The sequence below is a fragment of the Armigeres subalbatus genome, chromosome 3 (genome assembly GCF_024139115.2).
Source record: "Armigeres subalbatus isolate Guangzhou_Male chromosome 3, GZ_Asu_2, whole genome shotgun sequence".
NCBI classification, from domain to species: domain Eukaryota; kingdom Metazoa; phylum Arthropoda; class Insecta; order Diptera; family Culicidae; genus Armigeres; species Armigeres subalbatus.
Window position 1 is genome coordinate 349,391,900 of NC_085141.1, and position 23,234 is coordinate 349,415,133.

Consider the following 23,234-nt stretch of genomic DNA (forward strand, 5'->3'; position numbering starts at 1 on the left):
TTGGTATTTTCTTAGATAAGTGTGCTGTAGCATAGTTGCAGTTTTGAAACATATAATTGCTCCATATCAATCCTTTATTATACTTGGCAGCGGGCTCCTTTAGTGAATGAATTATCTCCTCTTCTTGCCTTATTGCGGACAGAAGTTATCTCTCTAGGCGCCTTATACCGGATAGACGAGTTTATATAAAGGCATTCGCTCCTCCATTCGCATTACACCGAACAGACGCGATCATTTAAAGAAATCATTGTCTCATTTTTTAAGTTTATTCCAGACAAACGAATATTTATAAAGAAGGGACTATCTATCCTTATTGCCTTATGTATACCGGGCAAATGTGTTAATTTGAGGTAGGCATTATCACTACCTTTCCCCTAGTACCGGGCAATGCTATCCTCTAAAGAAGGCATTATCTCCTCCTTTCATCTTATACCGGGGAGACGCGTTTATTTTAAGAAGACATTATCTTTTCCCTTTGCTTTAAACCGGACAGATGCGTTCATCATACCGAGCAAACTTATACATTTAGGAAAGCAATATCTCCTTATTTCGCCTTATACCGACCAGATGCGTTCATTCAAAGAAAGCATTGCCTTCTTTCAACGCATTTCTCAATCTTCAAAGGCTCTACATTTTATCTGAAACTTGGGCTGTTTTCAGCTTCTAGCATTTATATAGTTATTGGAAGCTTTCCCGTGCCTGTCAGTTGCATGAATGTTTAGTGTTGCAAGTACAATGGATACACTTTGCTCAAGAAGCCCAAAATGCTTCCAGCCTAGCCTGGAAGCATCCAAGGCCGAACCGAGAATCGATCTCTTAACCTCCGGATCGACAATTCTACGCCTTTGCTCACATGGTTAATTGGATACCCATCGCTTTGTGGTATAACTTTTTTGTTTTTTAACTAATTCACTCGTGGTTTTCAGGAGCCTCTTCGTAATAAGGTAAAGATTGTTATTATTTATTTATTCAGACTAAGGCCGAAGTGGCCTGTGCGGTATATAAGAGTCTTTTCCATTTGGCTCGGTCCATGGCTACACGTCGCCAACCACGCAGTCTACGGAGGGTCCGCAAGTCATCTTCCACCTGATCGATCCACCTTGCCCGCTGCGCACCTCGCCTTCTTGTGCCCGTCGGACCGTTGTCGAGAACCATTTTCACCGGGTTACTGTCCGACATTCTGGCTACGTGCCCGGCCCACCGCAGTCGTCCGATTTTCGCGGTGAGAACGATGGATGGTTCTTCCAACCCAACACCTGATGCAACTCGTGGTTCATTCGCCTCCTCCATGTACCGTCCGCCAGTCACCGGCAGTCACCAGTGAGCTCAAGTACACAAATTCTTCTACCACCTCGATTTCGTCACCACCGATGCAAACTCGCGGTGGGTGGCTCACATTGTCGTCTCTTGAACCTCTTCCTATCATGTACTTTGTCTTCGACGTGTTGATGACTAGTCCGATCCGCTTAGCTTCCCTCTTCAGTCTGATGTAGGCTTCCTCCATCTTCTCAAAGTTACGTGCCATAATATCTATGTCGTCGGCGAAGCCAAATAGCTGGACGAACTTATTGAAAATTGTACCACTCGTGTTAATCCCTGCTCTTCGTATTACCCCTTCCAAAGCGATGTTGAATAGCAGACACGAAAGACCATCACCTTGCCGTAACCCTCTGCGGGTTTCGAAGGGACTCGAGAATGCCCCCGAAACTCGAACTGCCCCATGAACTCCCTTGCAGTTGGTGCTAGTCGTCGGCATATAATTTGGGAGAATACCTTGTAGGCGGCGTTCAGCAATGTAATTGGGCGGTAGTTGCTACAATCCAGCTTATCGCCCTTTTTGTAGATGGGATACACGACACCTTCCATTCACTCCTGAGGCAAAACTTGCGCCTATCAAATCTTTGTAATGACCCAGTGTAGCGCTCTAGCCAGCGCCTCACCACCGTGTTTAAATTAAGGGTATGCGATAAGACACTTTTTCCTAACGAAACGAAACGAAACGAAATTTTAAATCTCTGTGTTGATTCGAAAAGAATCGAAACGAAATATAGTTTTACTTCCGATACTTCGAAACGATACGAAATGAAGGTCCATTTAATTCAAAATTTCACGAAACGAAACGAAACTTTAATTATTTTTCCGCGGAATTTTAAGGAATTGATTTTACTTGATTTTCTTTTGTATTGATTTTACATTAATTCTGATTTCATGTTTTCAAATTCAAATAACTGCTTTGCGATCAATAGGGTTATAGTAACAGAAGAAGCAGTCTGTGATAAATCGCCGGAAATACCCCTGCATTTGTGCCGCTTTCAAAGAAATACATCGTGCAGTGTGTGCTTCCGAATTTGATATAAAAATATAGAAATTGTGTAATTTTTTTAGTATTCTGATTTCAAATTCTGTTTAAAACCTTATTTCACTTAAAATTATGTGATTAGGCTGAAGCTTCATATTGACTTATCAGCGTGGTTTATGGTATTGAGCTAACTCAAACCAGAAAATGAATGCATAGATATTATTTTTTTTATCTAGAGGGATACTCATTTATACGTATACGTATACGCAAAATACATGCATACATTAGCAACTTTCTAAAATGCTCAAAGATATGTATTTTAGATTGTTTATCAGAAATGTGATCACAAAGTTTTTACGGCAGCAGTTTGCCAGGTATGAAGAAATATTTTTTCCTTTCTAATACAAAAACTTGTACCAAAAGGATATCATTTCCTTCCAAATTCAACCTTTTCATAGGAGGCTCATAGTGTAAGAAACAGCTGCTATGGATAATATCCCGAGTAGCACACTTCTCACATATCGGTCACTGTGATACACATGCGACCAAATCCAGTTACATTGGAGTTGCTGCAACCAAATCGATCTGAACTGTGTTGAACTGCATTGAACTACAAAGACTTTTAACTGCAATTCGATAGCTCCAACAGTTTTGCACCACTAAACTTCAAAACTATGACAAACTCAATGACAGCTGCATTGCGCTGCACGGTGTCAGGCCATTTGGCCGAACGCCATTTGGCCGAATGCCGTTTGGCCGAACGGGTCGTTTGGCCGAATGCCGTTTGGCCGAATAGTAAAAAAAATTGACCTAAGTTTACGAGTAGTCCTTCTTCCTCCTTCCTTCTTCTTTCTTCCTTCCTCCTCATTCCTTATCCTTCTTTCTTCTTTTTTCTATCCTCTTTCTTCTTTCTTCTTTCTTCCTTCTTCCTTCTTCTTTCTTTCATATTCCTTCTTCGTTTGTTTTTGTTTCTTCTTCCTTCTTTCTTTTTCCTTTTTCCTTCTTTATTCTTCCTTCTTCCTTCTTTCTTCTTCCTTCTTCCTTCTTTATTCTTCCTTCTTCCTTCTTTCTTCTTCCTTCTTCCTTCTTTCTTCTTCCTTCTTCCTTCTTCCTTCTTCCTTCTTCCTTCTTCATTCTTCCTTCTTCCTTCTTCCTTCTTCCGTCTTCCTTCTTCCTTCTTTCTTCTTCCTTCTTCTTTCTTCTTTCTTCCTTCCTTTCTTCTTCTTTCTTCTTTCCTCCTTCTTAATTCTTTCTTCTTTCTTCTTCCTTCTTCCTTCTACCATCTTTCTTCTTCCTTCTTTCTGCTTTCTTCATCCTTCTTTCCTCTTAGTTTTTCTTCCTTCCTCTTCCTTTTTCCTTCTTCTTCCTTCTTTCACCCTTCTTCCTTCTTCCTTCTTTCCTCTTCTTTCTTCCTTCTTCCTTCTTTCCTCTTCTTTCTTCCTTCCTCTTCCTTCTTCCTTCGTCCTTCTTCTTTCTTCCTTCTTTCTTCTTTCTTCTTTCGTTTTCCTTTTTTCGTCTTCCTTTTTTCTTCTTCCTTCTTCCTTCCTCCTTCTTATTTTTTCTTCTTCCTTATTCCTTCTACCATCTTTCTTCTTCCTTCTTCCTTCTTTCGTCTTCGTTTTTCCTTCTTCCTTCTTTCTTCTTCCTTCTTCCTTCTTTCGTCTTCGTTTTTCCTTCTTCCTTCTTTCTTCTTCCTTCTTCTTTCTTCCTTCTTCCTTCTTCCTTCTTCCTTCTTCCTTCTTCCTTCGTCCTTCTTCCTTCGTCCTTCTTCCTTCTTCCTTCTTTCTGCTTTCTTCGTCCTTCCTTCATCTTCTTTATTTCTTAGTTTTTCTTCCTTCCTCTTCCTTCTTCTTCCTTCTTCTTCCTTCTTCTTTCTTCTTCCTTCTTCCTTCTTCTTCCTTCTTTCTTCTTCCTTCTTCCTTCTCCCTTCTTCCTTCTTCCTTCTTCCTTCTTCCTTCTTCCTTCTTCCTTCTTCCTTCTTCTTTCTTCTTTCTTCCTTCTTTCTTCTTTCTTCTTCCTTCTTTCTTCTTCCTTCTTCCTTCTTCCTTCTTCCTTCTTCCTTCTTCCATCTTTCTTCTTCCTTATTCCTTCTTTCATCTTCCTTTTTCCTTCTTTCTTCTTTCTTCTTCCCCCCCTTATTTTTTCTTCTTCCTTCTTTTTTCTTCCTTCTTCCTTCTTCCTTCTTCCTTCTTCTTTCTTCGTTTTTCCTTCTTCCTTCTTCTCTCTTCCTTCTACCTTCTTCTTTCTTGCTTCTCACTTCTCACTTCGTAAGAAAGCGTATTTCAACTATTCGGCCAAACGGCATTCGGCCAAATGGCGTTCGGCCAAATGACCCTTTCGGCCAAATGGCATTCGGCCAAACGACATTCGGCCAAACGGCATTCGGCCAAATGACCCAAAACCCGCTGTACAATCAGATGCACTTTTATTTCATCTGACGTTGATTGACAACCGTTTGACGTCTAAAATACGTCGAACAATATAAAATTTCCATAAATAAATTAATAATAGTAATAAACAATTACAAAACTTTCCACAAAATAAATATTTTTTTCCATAAATATAAAAAAAAACTTCCACAGAATAATCAAGAAAAATGCAATAAAAATTAAAAAATTAAGAAATATGAAAAGCAATAAAACTGAGCCTTAGCTTAAACCATAAATGACCCCTTCTTTGAAAGTGTTTAAAGTTCATGGAAAATTTTATCAATTTTAGTGCTTTTTTGAATTTTTTTATGGAAAATTTCTTTTTCATTGCTCTTTGTTTTGTATTTTTTTTATGGAAATTTTCTTTTTTTTTTGCTTTTTATTGATTATTTTGCGGAATTTTTTTTTTGATTTTAATTTTGTGGAAAATTTTGTAATTGTTTATGGAAATTTTGCATTATTTGTGGAAATTTTTTATTTATTTATTGCTCATACCCTGGTTTATTGGCAATTTCCTATTTTATTGGATGTGATATCATTTTGGATATTTTATGTTGCATTTACACTTACACTCTGAGCATGACGTCTTAAATATTGAGTCGGATCACTTTGAAAAATAGAATAGAATAGTTAAGGATATTCATCGTTTTCTGCTGGATATTTCTAACAAAAACACTGCAGCTATGAACTCTAATTATAAGAAAAATCACTTTAATAAAGTTTTTAAAAAAATATAACGAAACACTGAATACGTTTCATGGAAGAAAACTAAATACGTATTTGTCGACTCAGAATGGGCTTATGTAGAAAGCGTTAATAGAAAAATTTGTATAACAATAAGATTTGAAAACATCTTTATAATTTTGTTCAGCGGCGCAGCCAAAATTTTTGATAATTCACGACCGTACGAGGCAGTATGGTTTAAGTCTGATTCGAAATTCGAGGTTTCGAAATTCCGCGGAATTCCGTTAAATTTCGTTAAGAGCTAGTTTTTTCTAGCGAAATATTTGTAATTTTACGAAATCAGAAGAAATCAGATTTCGCCATGCTCAAATTCCGCGAAATTCCGCGGAATTTCGTTTCGAACCACCTGAAACGAAATTTTTCGAAATACCGCATATGCTTAGTTTAAATAGCTCTTCTGGTAGTTGGTCAACCACAGGGGCTTTGTTGTTCTTCAGCTGGCCAATCTCCTCCTGGATTTCCTGGAGATCCGGAGCCGGTAAAATTATGTCCTGCGCGCGTTCTCCCAGGTCCATCACCATACCGCCATCTTCGTCTGCCACATCGCCATTCAGGTGTTCTTCGTAGTGCTGTCGCCACCTTTGGGTCACCTCACGCTCGTTCGTAAGAAGGTTCCCATTTATGTCCTTGCACATATCAGGCTGTGGCACGCGGCCCTTACGTGAACGGTTTAACTTCTCATAGAACTTTCGTGTGTTATTAGCGCGGTAAAGATTGTACGTGTTACTAAAGAGTGGCATTGAATTACTACAGCGTTACATAGAGATAAAACAGTGAAAGGGGATCATTTTCCCATACATTCAGTCGATTTTTCTCATATAAACTTCAGGATCGTTGAGCATCCAGTTAAACTTGACAGATTTGACTGAAATTTTCACAGTAGCTTCTGTGAACAAACAAATTTTATTTTCAGAGGTTATGTCTCGAAAAAATGATTTTGAATTTGTTCATATAAGTGTGGTCCACCTTAAGTAAGTCCATCCGGTACTATTGGCACTTATGTTGGTTCAAGCATGGCTGTGGATGTCATCGCTCGGAATGGCGGTGTTGTTTTTGCTAGAAGTAATTGTAGTTTAGGAAGCCCTTCACGTTTCTTCATATACAATACCCTAAAAATTAAACTCCAACATTAATTCTAATCATTAAAATCTTCCAGTATTTTTGTATTTTATATATTTTTTTCAATGAATAAAACCAATTGAACAATAATACTCACAATATAAAATCCTTTTTTAAATCTTCAGGAAAGCTTAGGTCAATTGAATTTTCTAGAGCTATTTGTTATTTGAACTCACATTGAAGCATGCATATGGTTTACTACTTAAAGATTGATAAAATAAAATTTTGTTACAGGATTGACGCCAAGAAATTAACAAATAAAGTCTGCTACGTCCTTTTCGAGCAATGTAAAATTGTTTCATTTTGAGTGCCCCTTATTAGGACTATTGGATATTAATTCCATTGTGAAACAATTCCTGTAAGTATGAGCACAAACAACAGAGATAAGAATTCAATTCGAGAAGCGCTTGACTCAACCGTAGCAGTTACTGTGAATTCCCTATAAAAGTTTTCACCCATCGTTGCCGGAACATTGATGTGCATGTAAGGCCCAATTACGCCTAGAATAACAAAAATCGCAATTAGAATGTGATTGTTAAGAATTTCATCGCAATACTGACTGTTGACGGGACGCCACTCGGGCATGTCTTTCGAACTCGGAACTCCATTGATGGCGAATGAAGTCCACAGATCAATCATTATTTCTGACATCTTCGTATCAGCCGTATTGAGCACCGTTGCAAACTCTGGGTACGGGAACAGATAAATGTTATCGTTGGAGTGGTGAATGCCTCCTTCAAAGGGGTAGTGCGAGGTGTCTTCTCCATAGCCGAATCTGGTGTGCTCTCCATCGTAATCGAATGTGTACAGATAAGTTTCTTTTTCACTGTACCGCACGTTCGTCTGGATATCTCTTAGAAGGGGACCTTTGATAACAATCGCTCCGAGAATCTATCAAAATAAGCAATCACTGTCAAACCGTTGATCGCAATTATGCGATAAGACTTACATCGATCAGCCCGTCGACCATCTGGGTGAAATTGCCGCTCTTGAGCTCATCGCCGGTGAATAAAGATTCAATTTCAAATGCCACCAGAGCTCCAGAGGGGTCGTCTAGGCCGGCAAAACGATTTATCATATCCAACATGTCGTATTTTATATAATTGGTATTGTTTATCATTCCTGTAGCCACCAGTACGTCATAGATGCTGTTGACCACGAATGATCCATCCTGCTTAGTTACGCCACCCATCATCCGCACGTCACGACGTATTTCACCTTGTTTAGCGTATTCTAGAGGCCTCTGAGTGAGAAAACCCGAAGGTCCTCCTATAACCATTCCACAGCCACCGATGTTCTCCATACCGTAGGAAGCATACTGACTAGCAGAATGCAGCGGTAGGGCTTGGACCAATTCTGTGACACCAACCGTCATCAAGCACTGTTCGATCTGCACCAAAGTCAGACTCACATTGCACCCAGCAAATTTGGCAATATCGATAGTATTGGCTACCGGATTGGGGTCTATGGCCCAAGTTGATATCGATCCTCCTGATTGTAGTATAACCTGGTCGAACAATCTCTGCGAAACCAGTGGACTATACAACAGTGCCGAAATGGCTCCGGCTCCTGCTGACTGTCCGAAGACCGTCACTTTTGAAGGGTTTCCTCCAAAATCAGCAATATGATCCTGAACCCACTCCAGCGCCATAATCATATCCAACATTGCAGCATTGCCAGGAATCGTTTCACTCATAGTCGACAGGAAACCAAGCGGACCCAAACGGTACTGGATCACCACCAACACAACATCCCGCTCCAGCAAATAGTTCGGTGGATGTTGAACTGCTGCCCCCAAGTAGAACGACCCACCATGGATATACACCATAACCGAATAGTTGCCGGTTGTCTGTAACGAAAATATCTGTTCTCAACTACGCACAAACACCTCACAATGACGCAACTCACATCCTTGGTAAACACCGACAGCGTCAGGCAGTCTTCGTTGTCCTGGTTCATGCCTTCCACCGGTTGCGGACATTCCCGACCCGGTTCAGTCACATTCAGCACGTCGGTCCAAGTGCCGATCTTCACCGGGGCCTTGAATCTCCGTGACCCGATTGGTGCCTCCGCATATGGAATGTTGTAGAACTGAATGATCGTCTGATTGGTGCGAGCCGTCTGCCCCAAGCTACCGCGAATCAAGCCCAAACCTTGAAGATTTATGACCGTATCCGGTGGATCCTGCCGCTGGAGAATAACGGACCCGTCCGCACTGGGACCCAGCGCCACAATCAAGACGACAACTGCTTGGCGCAATCCGAACATATTGCGAAAGAGAAACACCAATCGAGCGCGATGAACTTTGGACAATAACTGTTGGTTCGAAGGGGTTTACTATCTAATAGGTGCTGTCTCAAATTGGCACAGTCAGTCAGTGTTTCGGGAGAGGAGATAAGCAAACGAGTTAGATAAGGGAGCGGGCTGTTGGAGGTGTTGTACTCATATCCACACGGGTATAGGTCGAGTGAGATAAGATTCTGATTGTTTAACGTTTATTTGGCAATATTGCACTACCGCAAAATATTGCCAGTAATTCAAACATGTTATCTAGCATTTTTTTTGGTGATTTGCGGAGGCTCGATAGAGACAGCAATAGCGGTTGATTGATGTGTATCTAATATAGATAGCATGTCGACTCGTTAAATCTCCTATGGGGTAATGGAAGCACTTGTACGGTTAGAGACATTAAGCATATATAATCAAATGATGTAAACTGATAACCTTCAGTAGAAGTGTCGGGAGAGTTATCTATATATAATAAAAGCTAAAGACTGATGAATGCGTTTCTCTTCATTACAATTTAGATAGGTTTATCTTGAAAAGGTGAATAAATTTCGCAACACTGATGATATCTTTTCTTAAAGACACCAAATTATGAACAAGTGAAACTTTAGGAAAAGAATTGAAGAAAATCAGAACAAACGCTAATGAAAAATATTGTATTACGTCTTTCTTTACTATACTGGGTGTCATTTAAATTTTTGGAAAATGAGAGCGATACGCTGAAAAGAAAGATTTCGAACGTTACTAGCGCCTTTATCTTTCGATGGATTTTGAAGATTTTTGTATGAATCGACGGTGCGGTCCTTAGTCTCTTACCCAGCAAATCCTATCCCTACCTCCTCGTGGTGCTGGCAGGGATACGAGCAACCTTATGGAAGATCGGGTAACCAACCCCGGTGGGAACTATGGTCGTATGCTGACAGGGAAGGGGGGATTTGCTCCTCTCCGGAGGTGCAAATCTGATCGAGCGTCTGTTCTCCATGTTAGGAGCGGCTCACAACAGCGTCTGTTCCTCATGTTAGGGGCGGCTGATCATCGTCCGAGTGCCAGCGAGGGACTCTAAACTAAACTGTGCACATCATGCTGCATCGTGTCAGCATCTAGAAGGCAGCCCTTTCAACGCGATGTAGGTAGCGAAACCCTGGCAAGGTAACCTACCAAAGATTCTACCAAGAAAGGCAAAGGTAGAGCAAACGAACTGATTCAACGGCAACAGACCCGGCAACGAATAAAGGACAACGATTGGAAAGTCGGATCTTGAAACGTGAGAACTTTGAATGAACCCGCACGTGATGGGCTCTTGGCTCGTGAACTGCAGAAGGTCGGCGTGAGTGTGGCAGCAATCCAAAATACGGTGGCCCAGAACTGAATTCCGGGCGGTGGATCCCATAGCGAACACTTCATTCAAGTACCATATCTACTATAGCGCCGGTGACAGAGCAGAACGAGGAGTTGGCTTCATGATGATCGGGAAGCAGATGAAGCCTATAAGCGACCGCATTTGCGTGTTGAGAATGAAAGGCAAATTCTTTAACTATAGCCTGATCAGCATCTATGCCCCAACGAACGATAAGCCCAATGACGCGAAGGATGAGTTCTTTGAGAGCCTTGATAAGGCCTACGGAGAGTGCCCAACACACGATGTAAAAATTGTCATCCGGGATGCAAATGCGCAGATTGGAAGAGAAAGTTTTTTTTCGCTTAGTCAATGGTACGAAAGGCCTTTATTCCGCTACCAACGATAATGGTCTGCGACTTGTAACCTTTGCTGCTGCTAGAGGGATGGCAATAAGCAGTACCTACTTCACACGTAAGAATATCCGCAAAAACACCTGGCAACATCCGAGTGGAGACACTTGCTCACAGATAGACCACGTGCTGATCGACGGACGACAATTATCGGATGTTATACATAGATGTAAGGTCCTTCAGAGATCCGAACATTGACTAGGATCACTACCTTGTAGTTGCAAAAAATCGGGTGCGACTTTCCAGCGTCCCGAATTCACGAAATAACAGAACGATGCGTTTCAATATCCAACGCTTGTCAGTTGAAGGAGTTGCTGAGCAGTACCACCAGAAGCTGGACGAGCGGATAGGAGAAGCCACCGGATCTGGCGACGTCAACAGATTGTTGGAAAATATCCATGAAGCTGTGACTACGAATAGTACAGGAAGTGTTGGGCACTGCACAGCGACGTCAACGAAATGGTTGGTTTGATGAGGAGTGCTAGTGACTCGTACCCGTTCCAACAGAGAGCGGTACAGTGTAGCAAGGGCAAAAGAGAAACGAATCCACCGCAGAAAAAAAGGCAACATGAAGAGAGTGTGATAGCTGAAGCGCAGGAGAACGTGGATAGAAACGATCGGAGGTTTGATGCAACTGTCAATGGTGCGCGGGATAAGACTGCGCCAGTGCCCGCCATGTGCAATGGCCGAGATGGGAATTTGCTGACAGACAAGACTATGGTGGCAGCCAGGTGGAAGGAGCACTTCGAAGATCTGTTGAACTGTGAAAATGAAGGTGTGTTAAGGAGCAGGATGGACATAGTCGGCGACGGTCAAGCTGTGGAACCACCAACGCTGGACGAGGTAAAAAGGGCTCTAAACGAGCTGAAACACGGTAAATCTGCAGGGAAGGACGAGATCCCGGACGAGCTTCTCAAACATGGAAGTTATCAGCTTCATCAATCAATCTACCACATTATCCAGAAAATATGGGAGGATGAAGAGCTGCCTGCTGGGTGGTTGGATATGGCCTCATATGCCCAATCTATAAGAAAGATTAGCACAGACTAGAGTGTGCCAATTACAGAGAGATCACCCGTCTGAACTCGGCGTACAAAATCCTGTCGCGTATCCTGTTTAGCAGACTGAGACCGCTTGAGAAGTCGTTCGTCGGCAAATACCAGGCATGTTATCGTAAGGACCGATTAACAACGGATTAGATGTTTAGCTTGCGGATGATCCTTGATGAATTTCAGGAGTGAAAAGAAATAAGCTGTGGCAGATAAGGTCCGAACATGTTTTTCCGGCGAAACTGATTAGACTGATACGTGCAACGCTGTATGGCTCGAAATCAAGTATTCGGATTGCAGACGAAGTGTCAACCTCGTTTGTGACCTTGGACAGATGGAAACAGGCTGATGAACTTTCGAATTTATTGTTCAACATTGCAGTCGAGGGCGCTATTAGGAGATCTGGCGAGCAGAGGAACGGCTTCACATGGTCGCATATGGACGATATTGTGCAGACTTCAGTGGGCTGGTCACTTAGTGCCAATGTCGGAAGAAGGAATAGCGAAAACAATATTCAATAGAGAACCAGGTAGGGGCCGGTGACTTTGTGGAAGGCCACAAACACGCTGGCTGCACGCGGTGGAATCGGACCTAGGGACCCTAAACGTTTGGGGAAACTGGAGGAACATCGCCCAAGACCGACGATTATGGAGCTCCAGGTATTCAGGTAAGTAAGTCTCATCAATTAGCATGGTGCTGTATTTTAGCTAAAACGTGCGAAAAGCGTCGTGTGATTTTTTTCTCTGAAATCAGCTTGATTGCCGGATCCCTGCTGTACAACGTATGCTTGGGCAAACATAACAAGTTATTCTTAAAAATCCACGAGACAATTAATATTTCAGCAAATGTGCGAACTGTTCCTCAGGAATTTGAGGGATCGCTCCTTCTAAATTTCTATTAGCAATTTATCGAAAAAAAATCAGGGATTCAAGCCAAGAATCCCAATTTTTTTCTGGAATTTCTTCAACAACTCTTCCAGGATTTTCATATGAGAGCATTGGGCTTATTTTACGAGTAGAATAATGTGAGGTGATTCGATTTTCACGCCAGGTGACCATGTTATTCAATTTGGAGAATACGATTCTCACGTCACTTCACTCGAAGAATAAACCCAAATTTCCCCAGGTGGTTACCATTGGAAAATCCACTCGGAGTTACATCAAATTTCATCCAGAATTTTTTCAGAAAAACATCCAGGGATTCAAATCACGAATTTTCTAGCAATTTCTTCAAGAATACCCCCACGAATTGCAACATGATTTTTCACAAGGGATTCTTCCACAAAAGTTCCATTGTGAATAGCTTCTGTGAGAAGAATGATCCGGGGTAGCTTCTGGTGGAGTATTCTGTGCAATATTGTGAAAATTCTAAGGAATTCCAGATCAAAGCTCCGAAGCAATTTTTGAAGAATTATCAATACATAGAGGGATTTTTGAAAATATTTCGGGAAAAAAAATCTTACAGTAATTTCTGTGGAAACTACTGGAGGTATTTTGGGATATTTTCTGGAAGAGTTTCCAGATAAGTTCGCTTAACAATAGGCTGGTTTTCAGGGTAATTTCTTCCGGATATTCCTGGGGAAATCCTATTGGGTTTTATCAGTGAATTTTTGGGTAATTTTTGGCAGGAGCAACTGAAGGATTTCTGTGGCCCATCCCAAGATGTTGAGGACCCATGGAGTGTACATTAACCATCTTAGCTAAGTCACTCCCAACGATTCAACAACCATCACATAATAATATAAACGGAGCGGTTGGTGCAAGATGTTCCCTTTTTATTGCTTAATTGTGAATTCTCGCTTAATTTTTCAAAAGGACCTAAGTAACATTTTTTTCATGAATTAATTTGAATAGCGCAATCAACATAACAACATGAAAGCTATTGATTGCGCTATTCAAATTAATTAATGAAAAAAATGTTACTAAGGTCCTTTTGAAAAGTTAAGCGAGAATTGATTCTCACAGGTATTTTCAATAACGCTGCACAGTAGGCCTGGCCGTTTTTATGTTTGAACTACATTGATGATGTGCTTCAAACATAAATATTGACAAGAAAAGTGATCGATGTAGTCGAATCTATCACTTTCCAGGAATCTTTCATGAACTGGCTGTGTGTTGACTAGACTAGACTAGACTAGGAGCAACTGAAGGATTTCTGAAGGATTTTCTTGGAGTTCCAAGGGGGAATAACTGAAGACATATCCAAAGAATTTCTGAACCATTTTACAGGTAGGAATTTTAGAAGTCATACCCGGAAGATTTTCCAAGGAAATTTGTGGATGAATTTTTGAAGAAATGGGTGTAAGGAAGAATGAATTATTGGCAGTGGCTGATTTTCTACCCGCCGCTGTCACATCCAGACGCTATAGTATATGCGCAAAATAGCCAGCATGAGTTAACCACCAAAAATTTGTACGGCGAAAGACATCTAACGCGATTTTTCTCAAAATTAGGAACTTTCCATGTGAAACTATTTGGTACCGTTCATGGAGGATGGTATCTCCTACTATGCCTACCAAATATTTTTTCAATTAAGGTGCTTAATTTTGAGAAATCGAACCTTAGATGCCTTTCCCCATACTGATTTCAGAAAGTTAACTCCTAGTGTGCCGCTGTAAGCACGCTCAAATCAGGCGATTCATTGAAAGTAATTTCAGGATGAATTCCTGTGGCGTAGTTGGAAAATGGGCTTAAAGGAATTCCACATGAATTTCAGAATAAGTTCAGAGTGAAGTTCTGGAGAGATTGCGCGGTAGAGTTCTCGAAGTAACTAGTGTATAGGTCTGGGAGAATTTATGAATGAGCTCCAGGGTAAAGCTCAGAAATAATTTTTGGACGAGCACCCGTGAAAAATTTCAAAACAAATGAGGAATTCCTAGAGGATTCCAGAAAAACAATCTGACGGAGTTCCTGAAGATAATCTCGGCGAGATTCCTTGAGGAACTTCACGCTGAATTTCTGCAGGAACTTCACGCGGAATTCCTGAAGGAACTTCCGGTGGAATTCCGGGAGAATCTTTCGGGGAAATTCCTGAAAGAACTTCTGGAAGAATTCCTGGAGGATTTTCTGGAAGAATTCCTGAAAGAACTTCTGGGGGAACTCCTGAAAGATCTTCAGTGGGAGTTCCTGAAGAAGCCTCCGGAGGAATTTTTGAAGGAACTACCGGAGAATTCCTGAAAGAACTTCCGGGGGAATTCCTGAAAGATCTTCCGTGGGAATTCCGGGGGAATTTCTGGAGGAACTTCCGGGGGTAATTCATGGATGAACTTCCGGAAGAATTCCTGGAGGAACTTCCGGAGGAGTTCCTGGAGGAACTTCCGGGGGGATTCCTGGAGGAACTTTCAGAAGAAATTCCTGGAGAAACTTCTGGGGGACTTCCTGGAGGAATTGAAGGCGGAACTTCAAGAGGAATTTGTGGAGGAATTTCTGAAGGAGCATCCGGAGATGTAATGCATGAAATAAGTTGGTGATCGGCGTGACGCCACCGCTGACTAGACATGATCTGTCACACCGCCGCCGATTTCAATCGGCATACAGGTCTACACAAATCACCAGCACAAACTCGGTTTTCGCAAATGTTCTGCTTCCTATCTGAAACACGTACGATCTCGCACCATTTAATTCAATCACTCGCTCTAGAAAAGGTTCTCCAGAACATCGTAAAAAGTGGTAAATTCCAAAAGTTCAAATCTGAGCTTCGCGATTTTTTTATAACCATCCATTCTGGCGAATTGTGAGTGCCATCAATAGTGAAAGTCTTCTTTGGCCACCAAATACTCCCGAAACGTTCCTCCGAAAGAACAGGAACTTCCGTGAAAATGATTTTTGTATTCTTGTAAATATCCATTACTGTGAATTATAAGTAAAATCAATAGTAAATTCCTCTGTGACCTATCGAAAATTGATCTCAATAGATTTTTAGAAAACATTGTTAACAGCGTGTTACCGGTGCAATCGATCATATGGGTAAATTATGTATGCAATCAATGGTGAAAATCTTTCGCGATATGCAATGACAATAAAAAAGTCCTTCGAAAAAAAACGGAATATCCTTAAAAGTGGCCAATCCCAAAAGTTAATAACAGAGCTTTGCGATTTTTTCGTCAACATTCAGACGTGTTCAGAGAAGTGCGAAACGAGGAGTGAGAAAAGAAACGTCTCACATTTCACTTCTAACTAATCATTACACACTTTTGACTTCCCACTGTGAAAAATGAGTAGTGCGAAGTGAGTTGTAAAACGTCTCACTTCTCACGTCGCACTACTCACTTTTCACAGTGAGAAGTGTGAAATAATTATTGACAAGTGAGATGTGAGACGTCTCTCTTCTCACTTTCATCATTTCTTATTTCTCATATCTCATTTCACACTTCTCCGTTTTCGCAGTAAAAAATGGTAAGTAAGAAATGAGGAGTGCGAAGTGAGACGTTTCACTATGAAAAGTTAAAAGTGAGAGGTCTAACACTCGCTCTCCATTTCTCACTTCTCATTTCTCGCTTCCAAGTGGTCCTTTTTGCCAAACGACCATTAAGGCCAAACAGCGTTTTCGACCAAATGATCTATTGGGCCATACGACATTTTCGGCCAAATAGCCTTTTCTATTAAACAAACGTTTCCCCCATGTGTATATCATCTCATAACACATTATTTCAAATATTTAATATTGTTTATCAATTAAAATTCTATTATAGTTCATTACTCATTCAAAAAAATATAAGTTATACAACGCTTATCTACTTCCGGTTTTACCACGTACCAAATTATTGTCACTTTTAAGGTGTCCCGAGCAATGGGATTTTTTTACACTTAAACCTCCTTATCTAATTCGAAATTTGTATATGCATTCCTCGTTCTATTGTCTTTTTATTCATGATATTCGTATTATCAGTTAACTGAGCATCCTAGATTCTTCTTTCCAACTCACAGTCAAGGGACAAGAATTGGGGAGAGCAACAGACGTTTTTAACAAACTTCTGAATATTTTAGGTTTTTGCTCGCGAAGCTTTTGAATACATTATATTCTAAATATTTTTTAGTTTTATTTAATACTAATCACTTTGCATCTTATCATGCATATATTTCATTTTAGTTATAATACAAATGCTATATATTATGTATATCTATAATATTTTTTTCAGTGTATTAACGACTGATAATGTCGTCAGGAATAATATTCCCAACACCGGCTCGAGGCTCAGTAAAAGCGGGATTCTTCAAATGAAACACCACCGTATTACGTTGTGCTTACAGGAAGTAGTTACTTATAACCAAAATTTACGATTATATTGCTGTTTCAGAGTAAAGCATTGGTGCACAGTAGCTTTCCTGGATTATCTGTCGGATAACTATTTCATATAATTTCTATAAATACCTAAATTTTCCTTACTATATTACTTATTTGACTGTAAATATATGATATGGGGTTGGGAGGGTGCATCAGGGCATCAATGAAGTTACAACTGGACAATGAAGTGGTAGCCAATCGGAGTCAAGGAAGGAAAGTATTAGTCGTTAGCGTCTATTACTTTTATCTCCAACAGTTGTAAACCAATTGACGCGCCCTTCTTCAAACAAACCATCCCGTGGAAAGCTTTACAAGTAGGGGGAATGACGGCTTTGGCAGGTTTTGTTCTATTATTGTTAGGGGTTTTTTTATGACTGATTATGCTCAAATTTGGCCTAAACATTCTTTGCATATCAAACACCCGACAAAAACCCCTCTGACAATAATAGAACAAAACCTGCCAAAGCCGTCTTTTCCCCTATTGCAAATTTCATTATTCTTTTTGTTGGATCATTTCGCTGGAAGGAGATTCTCATTTTCCCGTGGGTTTCGTGTAAGTGTCTCTGCTTACAGGTCCACCACCCCCCTTTTTGGCCCTTCACACAGCAATATGTTGAATTCAAAATGATATTGAAATTTGACCTTACTGTTAAGAGGAACCGCATGCAGAGCAAGACTCCAGCCAGGATGGTGGCTATCTACATACATACATACAACAAATGTTTCCCCCATGTGACTTATTTCGCCAAATTGCCAAATTGCTACCAAATGACCTTTATGACAGCGACTCTTCGTGGATGCGTATGCACGCCGCGGAGGTCTGACTAGAAGAGGAAAAGACATGGCTTGCTGCTCGCCGATTGACGCACTGATGTGTGAATCTATTAACACACGCTGAAGGCACTTTACTCAAACCCCACATTTCCCTTCTTCTCTCATTAAAAACGCAAAAAAAATCTTCCAGCATAGGATGCAATGCTTGTTTTTCTTATAGGTTATTTAAATGAAACAAATTGTGAAAATTGGTTGCAATTGAGCAACCGGTAAACTAAATTGAAAACTGCACACCAAAATAAATTTGACTCAACGTCATTAGCATTAGCATTAGCATTAGCATTGAGCATTTCGCACAAATTCGTAGGTGGTACAAGCCAAGACTATTGTATGAGAGTATCAACACTTTCATCCGCTACCACAGATATTAATTTGGGACTAATCGCTATCTCTTAGATGGAAGCAATGCACTCTCCAATAGTAGAGATCTGTCCTGGCCACGTCCTTGCGAATGCTGAAATCCAAACCAAAATCCGATCCAATCCAAATCCAATTCAAATCCATTCCAAATCCAATCTAAATCCGTACATTTAATCAAATTTTTAGTGTTGCAGTACACTATTAACCATTTGGCGTCAAGTAGTACTGCTAGCCAATAACTCCAAACTAATCTTACGCATAATAAATTCCAACTTCCGAATAGCTTTATAAAAACCGGCAACAATATTATTTTTCTATTTCCAAGATATCTGCTCCTTCAGGTAATCCCGCTATGGCTACTAAGTCAGTACATTCCAAGATAAATTTCTAGATAATATATTTGGCTTTCCGAACAGTACAGCATTGAATATTTCTCCATTTCTCTCAGATTTCGTTATATCATAGCTCAACTGGTAGTCTCATGTACATCGCCAAGTGGCTTCATGAAATCTTAATATGTTTTAATCAAAATCAATGCTCGCTGGACTTTGAAATTTTCTAAATTTTAAACCATTTTCCGTTAGTCTTCCATACGCCGCTTGTAGTTTCACAATCCACAAAACATTATTTTCGGTCACTTTTCAGACACGCCTTATTGTTTTCCAAAACACAAACTTATTCCACCGATCTTCCAGATGCGCATTGTATTTTTGCAAACCATAAACCAATTTCTTACGGTCTTCCAGACGAGGCTTTGATGTTCTTCAAACCACAAACCATTTTTCCAGCGGTATTTCAGATGCGCCACCACAAACCATTTTCGACGGTCTTCGAAACGCGTCTTGTGATTTTGCAAACCACAAACCATTTTCCGACCTATCTCTCATTGGCTGAAAAAGCATCCACCACCAGAGCTAATATTAGGAAAATTTTCCCAACATAAAGTCCAAGACTTTTGATGGCTTAAATGTGAGATTGTGTACATTATTGTTGTTTTTTACTTCTAGCGTAATAACCAAAAGTCAGCAAACCGTCTGGTGGAATAATTTTGGATAGTGCTTCCATATATGAAGATTTACAACGATAAATGTGCTCAACCACACTATTAGACTAAGGTTTGAGCCATATACCCTAGCTACATGAATACTTCGCCATGAACAGGCAGCGCCAAACATATAATTTTAAGGTCTGAGGGAAGCTCTCTCGCGGTAGAGCGCTATTTTCGTACTAAAATGTCTATAACTCGGAATTGGGAACGAATTTCGCTTATCCCAACTGACAATCTCTTTGAAATTTATCAAGGAATGTTCCTACAAAATTTCATGGACCTACTATTTCCCAAATTTGAATTAAGCTCTAAATACTGAACTATTGTAGAACTGAAATTTTCGCTTCTCAGTACCTCTCTCCGATGATTTGAGGCACAAAGGAACCGAATTTCGCAAAACCCAACTGACAAAAATTTTGAATTTTTCCAACGATCATTTTGATGTAATAAAAAGTATATGTCACCGCAATAAATTTTGCAGGAAGCTCTTTTTACTTCAACCAAGTTTTTTAAATTCCATACAAAAGTTACCATTTCGGGAGAGCAGCCAACAGCACATTTTCTTGTGGCGCACGGCAGGAAAGGAGCGATGAGAGCGGTAGAAAGTCCGTCAACTTTGTATCTAGCGTGACACTAGAAAAAAGCGTATTCCTATTTGTGAACACCAGGATACCAAATATATAAATTGAAATCAAATATTGGAATTTGATGAGATAAATAATCGAAAATAAATAAAACAAATAAGACAAACAGAACAAATAAGCAAAATAAAAGAGACAAATAAAGCAACTAAGACAAACAGTACAAATAAGATAATCAAGACAAATTCCTACGGAAGTCCCTCCAGGTATTCCTCCAGAAGTTCCTCCGGAAGTACCCCGGGAATTCCTCCGGAAGTTCCTCCGTAAATTCCTCCAGGAAATCCTCCAGAAGTTCCTCTAGGAAATCCTCCAGAAGTTCCTCTAGGAAATCCTCCAGAAGTTCCTCCAGGAATTTCTAATGAAGTTCCTTCAGGAATTACTCCGGAAGTTGCTCGAGTAATTCCTCCGGAAGTTCCTCCAGTAAATCCTCCGGAAGTTTCTACAAAAAATCCTCCGGAAGTTACTCTAGGAGTTCCTTCGGAAGATTCTCCAGGAATTACTCCGGAAGTTACTCCAGTAATTCCTCCGGAAGTTCCTCCTAGAATTCCTCCAGAAGTTCCTCCAGTAATTCCTCCGGAAGTTCCTTCTGGAATTCTTTCGGAAGTTCCTCCAGAAATTCTTTCGGAAGTTCCTCCAGGAATTCCTTCGGAAGTTTCTCCAGGAATTCCTTCAGAAGTTCTTCCAGGAATTTCTTCGGAAGTTTCTCCAGGAATTTCTCCCAAATTTATCCAGGAATTCTTTCGGAAGATCCTCCAGAAATTCTTTCGGAAGTTACTGCAGAAATTCCTTCGGAAGTTTATCCAGAAATTCCTTTGGAAGTTTCTCCAGGAATTCCTTCGGAAGTTTCTCCAGGAATTCCCTCGGAAGTTTCTCCAGAGATTCCTTCGGAAGATCCTTCAGGAATTCCTTCGGGAGTTCCTCCTGGAATTCCTTCGAAAGTTCCTCCAGAAATTTCTTCGGAAGTTCCGCCAGGAATTCCTTCGAAAAACCCGACAAGAGTTCCTTCGTTCCTCCAGGAATTCCTTCGGAAGTTCCTCCAGGAATTCCTTCGGAAGTTCCTCCAGGAATTCCTTCGGAAGTTCCTCCAGGAATTCCTTCGGAAGTTCCTCCAGGAATTCCTTCGGGAATTCCTCCGGAAGTTCCTTCGGGAATTCCTCCGGAAGTTTTTCCAGGACTTCATTCGGAAGTTCATCCAGGAATTCCTTCGGAAGTTCCTTCAGGGGTTCCTATGAGAATTCCTCCGGAAGTTCCTTCGGGAGTTCCTCCGGAAGTTCATTCGGGAATTCTTCCGGAAGTTCCTTCGTGAATTCCTCCGGAAATTCCTTCGGAAATTCATCCGGAAGTTCCTTCGGGAATTCCTCCGGAAGTTCCTTCGGGAATTCCTCCGGAAGTTCCTTCGCGAATTCCTCCGGAAGTTCCTTCGCGAATTCCTCCGGAAGCTCCTTCGGGAATTCCTCCGGAAGTTCCTATGAGAATTCCTCCGGAAGTTCCTTTGAGAATTCCTCCGGAAGTTCCTTTGGGTATTCCTCCGGAAGTTCCTTCGGGAATTCTTCCGGAAGTTCTTTCGTGAATTCCTCCGGAAGTTCCTTCGGGAATTCCTCCGGAAGTTCTTTCGGGAATTCCTCCGGAAGTTCTTTCGGGAATTCCTCCGAAAGTTCCCCCGGAAGTTCCTTCGGGAAATCCTCCGGAAGTTCCTTCGGGAATTCCTCCGGGAGTTCCTTCGGGAATTCCTCCCGAAGTTCTTTCGGGAATTCCTCCGGAAGTTCCTTCAGAAATTTCTCCGGAAGTTCCTTCGGGAATTCCTCCGGAAGTTCCTTAGGGAATTTTTCCGGAAGTTCCTTCGGAAATTCATCCGGAAGTTCCCTCGGGAATTCCTCCGGAAGTTCCTTCGGGAATTCCTCCGGAAGTTCCTTCGGGAATTCCTCCGGAAGTTCCTTCGGGAATTCCTCCGGAAGTTCCTTCGCGAATTCCTCCGGAAGCTCCTTCGGGAATTCCTCCGGAAGTTCCTTCGGGAATTCCTCCGGAAGTTCCTATGAGAATTCCTCCGGAAGTTCCTTCGGGAATTCCTCCGGAAGTTCCTTCGCGAATTCCTCCGGAAGTTCGTTCGGGAATTCCTCCGGAAGTTCTTTCGGGAATTCCTCCGGAAGTTCCTTCGGGAGTTCCCCCGGAAGTTCCTTCGGGAAATCCTCCGGAAGTTCCTTCGGGAATTCCTCCGGAAGTTCTTTCGGGAATTCCTTCGGAAGTTCCTTCGGGAATTCCTCCGAAGTTCCTTCGAAATTCCTCCGGAAGTTCCTTCGAATTCCTCCGGAAGTTCCTTCGGGAATTCCTCCGGAAGTTCCTTCGAATTCCTCCGGAAGTTCCTTCGAATTCCTCCGAAGTTCCTTCAAATTCCTCCGGAAGTTCCTTCGAATTCCTCCGAAGTTCCTTCAAATTCCTCCGGAAGTTCTTTCGGGAATTCCTCCGGAAGTTCTTTCGAATTCCTCCGGAAGTTCTTTCAAATTCCTCCTGAAGTTCCTTCGAATTCCTCCGGAAATTCCTTCGAATTCCTCCGGAAGTTCCTTCGGAATTCCTCTGGAAGTTCCTTCGAATTCCTCCGAAGTTCCTTCGGGAATTCCTCCGAAGTTCCTTCGAATTCCTCCGGAAGTTCCTTCGGGAATTCCTCCGGAAGTTCCTTCGGGAATTCCTCCGGAAGTTCCTTCGGGAATTCCTCCGGAAGTTCCTTCGGGAATTCCTCCGGAAGTTCCTTCGGGAATTCCTCCGGAAGTTCATTCGAGAATTCCTCCGGAAGTTCATTCGAGAATTCCTCCGGAAGTTCCTTCGGGAATTCCTCCGGAAGTTGTTTCGGGAATTCTTCCGGAAGTTCCTTCGGGAATTCCTCCGGAAGTGCCTTCGGCATTTTCTCCGGAAGTTCCTATAGGAATTCCTCCGAAGGAATTCCTAGAGAAACTTCCGGAGAAATTCCTGGAGAAAATTCCGGAGGAATTCCTGGAGGAACTTCCGGAGGAATTCCTGAAAGAACTTCCAGATGAATTCCTGGAGGAGCTTCCGGACGAATCCCTGGAGGAACTCCCGAATGAATTCCTGGAGGAACTTCCGGAGGAATTCCTGGAGGAACTTCCGAAGGAGTTCCTGGAGGAACTTCCGAAGGAGTTCCTGGAGGAACTTCCGGAGGAATTCCTGGAGGAACTTCCGAAGGAATTCCTGGAAGAACTTCCGAAGGAATCCCTGAAGGAAGGAGCTCCTGGAATAACTTCCGGAGGAATTCCTGGAGGAGTTTCCGGAGGAATTCCTGGAGGAACTTCTGAAAGAATTTCTGGAGGAGCTTCTGAAAGAATTCCTGGAGGAACTTCTGAAAGATTTCTTGGAGGAACTTTCGTAGACAATTCCTGGAAG

General features: G+C 41.6%; 1 protein-coding gene across 1 annotated transcript; it reads right to left on the reverse strand.

The window, feature by feature from the left end:
• Positions 1–6,413: 6,413 nt before the first annotated feature.
• On the reverse strand, positions 6,414–9,444 carry LOC134226013 (glutactin-like). Its single transcript, XM_062706526.1, has 4 exons — positions 8,500–9,444; positions 7,541–8,440; positions 7,152–7,482; positions 6,414–7,091 (listed from the first exon to the last, which is right to left on the reverse strand). Exons 1-4 carry the CDS (start codon positions 8,857–8,859, stop codon positions 6,925–6,927), a joined length of 1,758 nt encoding a protein of 585 aa, XP_062562510.1. The 5' UTR covers positions 8,860–9,444; the 3' UTR covers positions 6,414–6,924.
• Between the last annotated feature and the right edge of the window lie 13,790 nt (positions 9,445–23,234).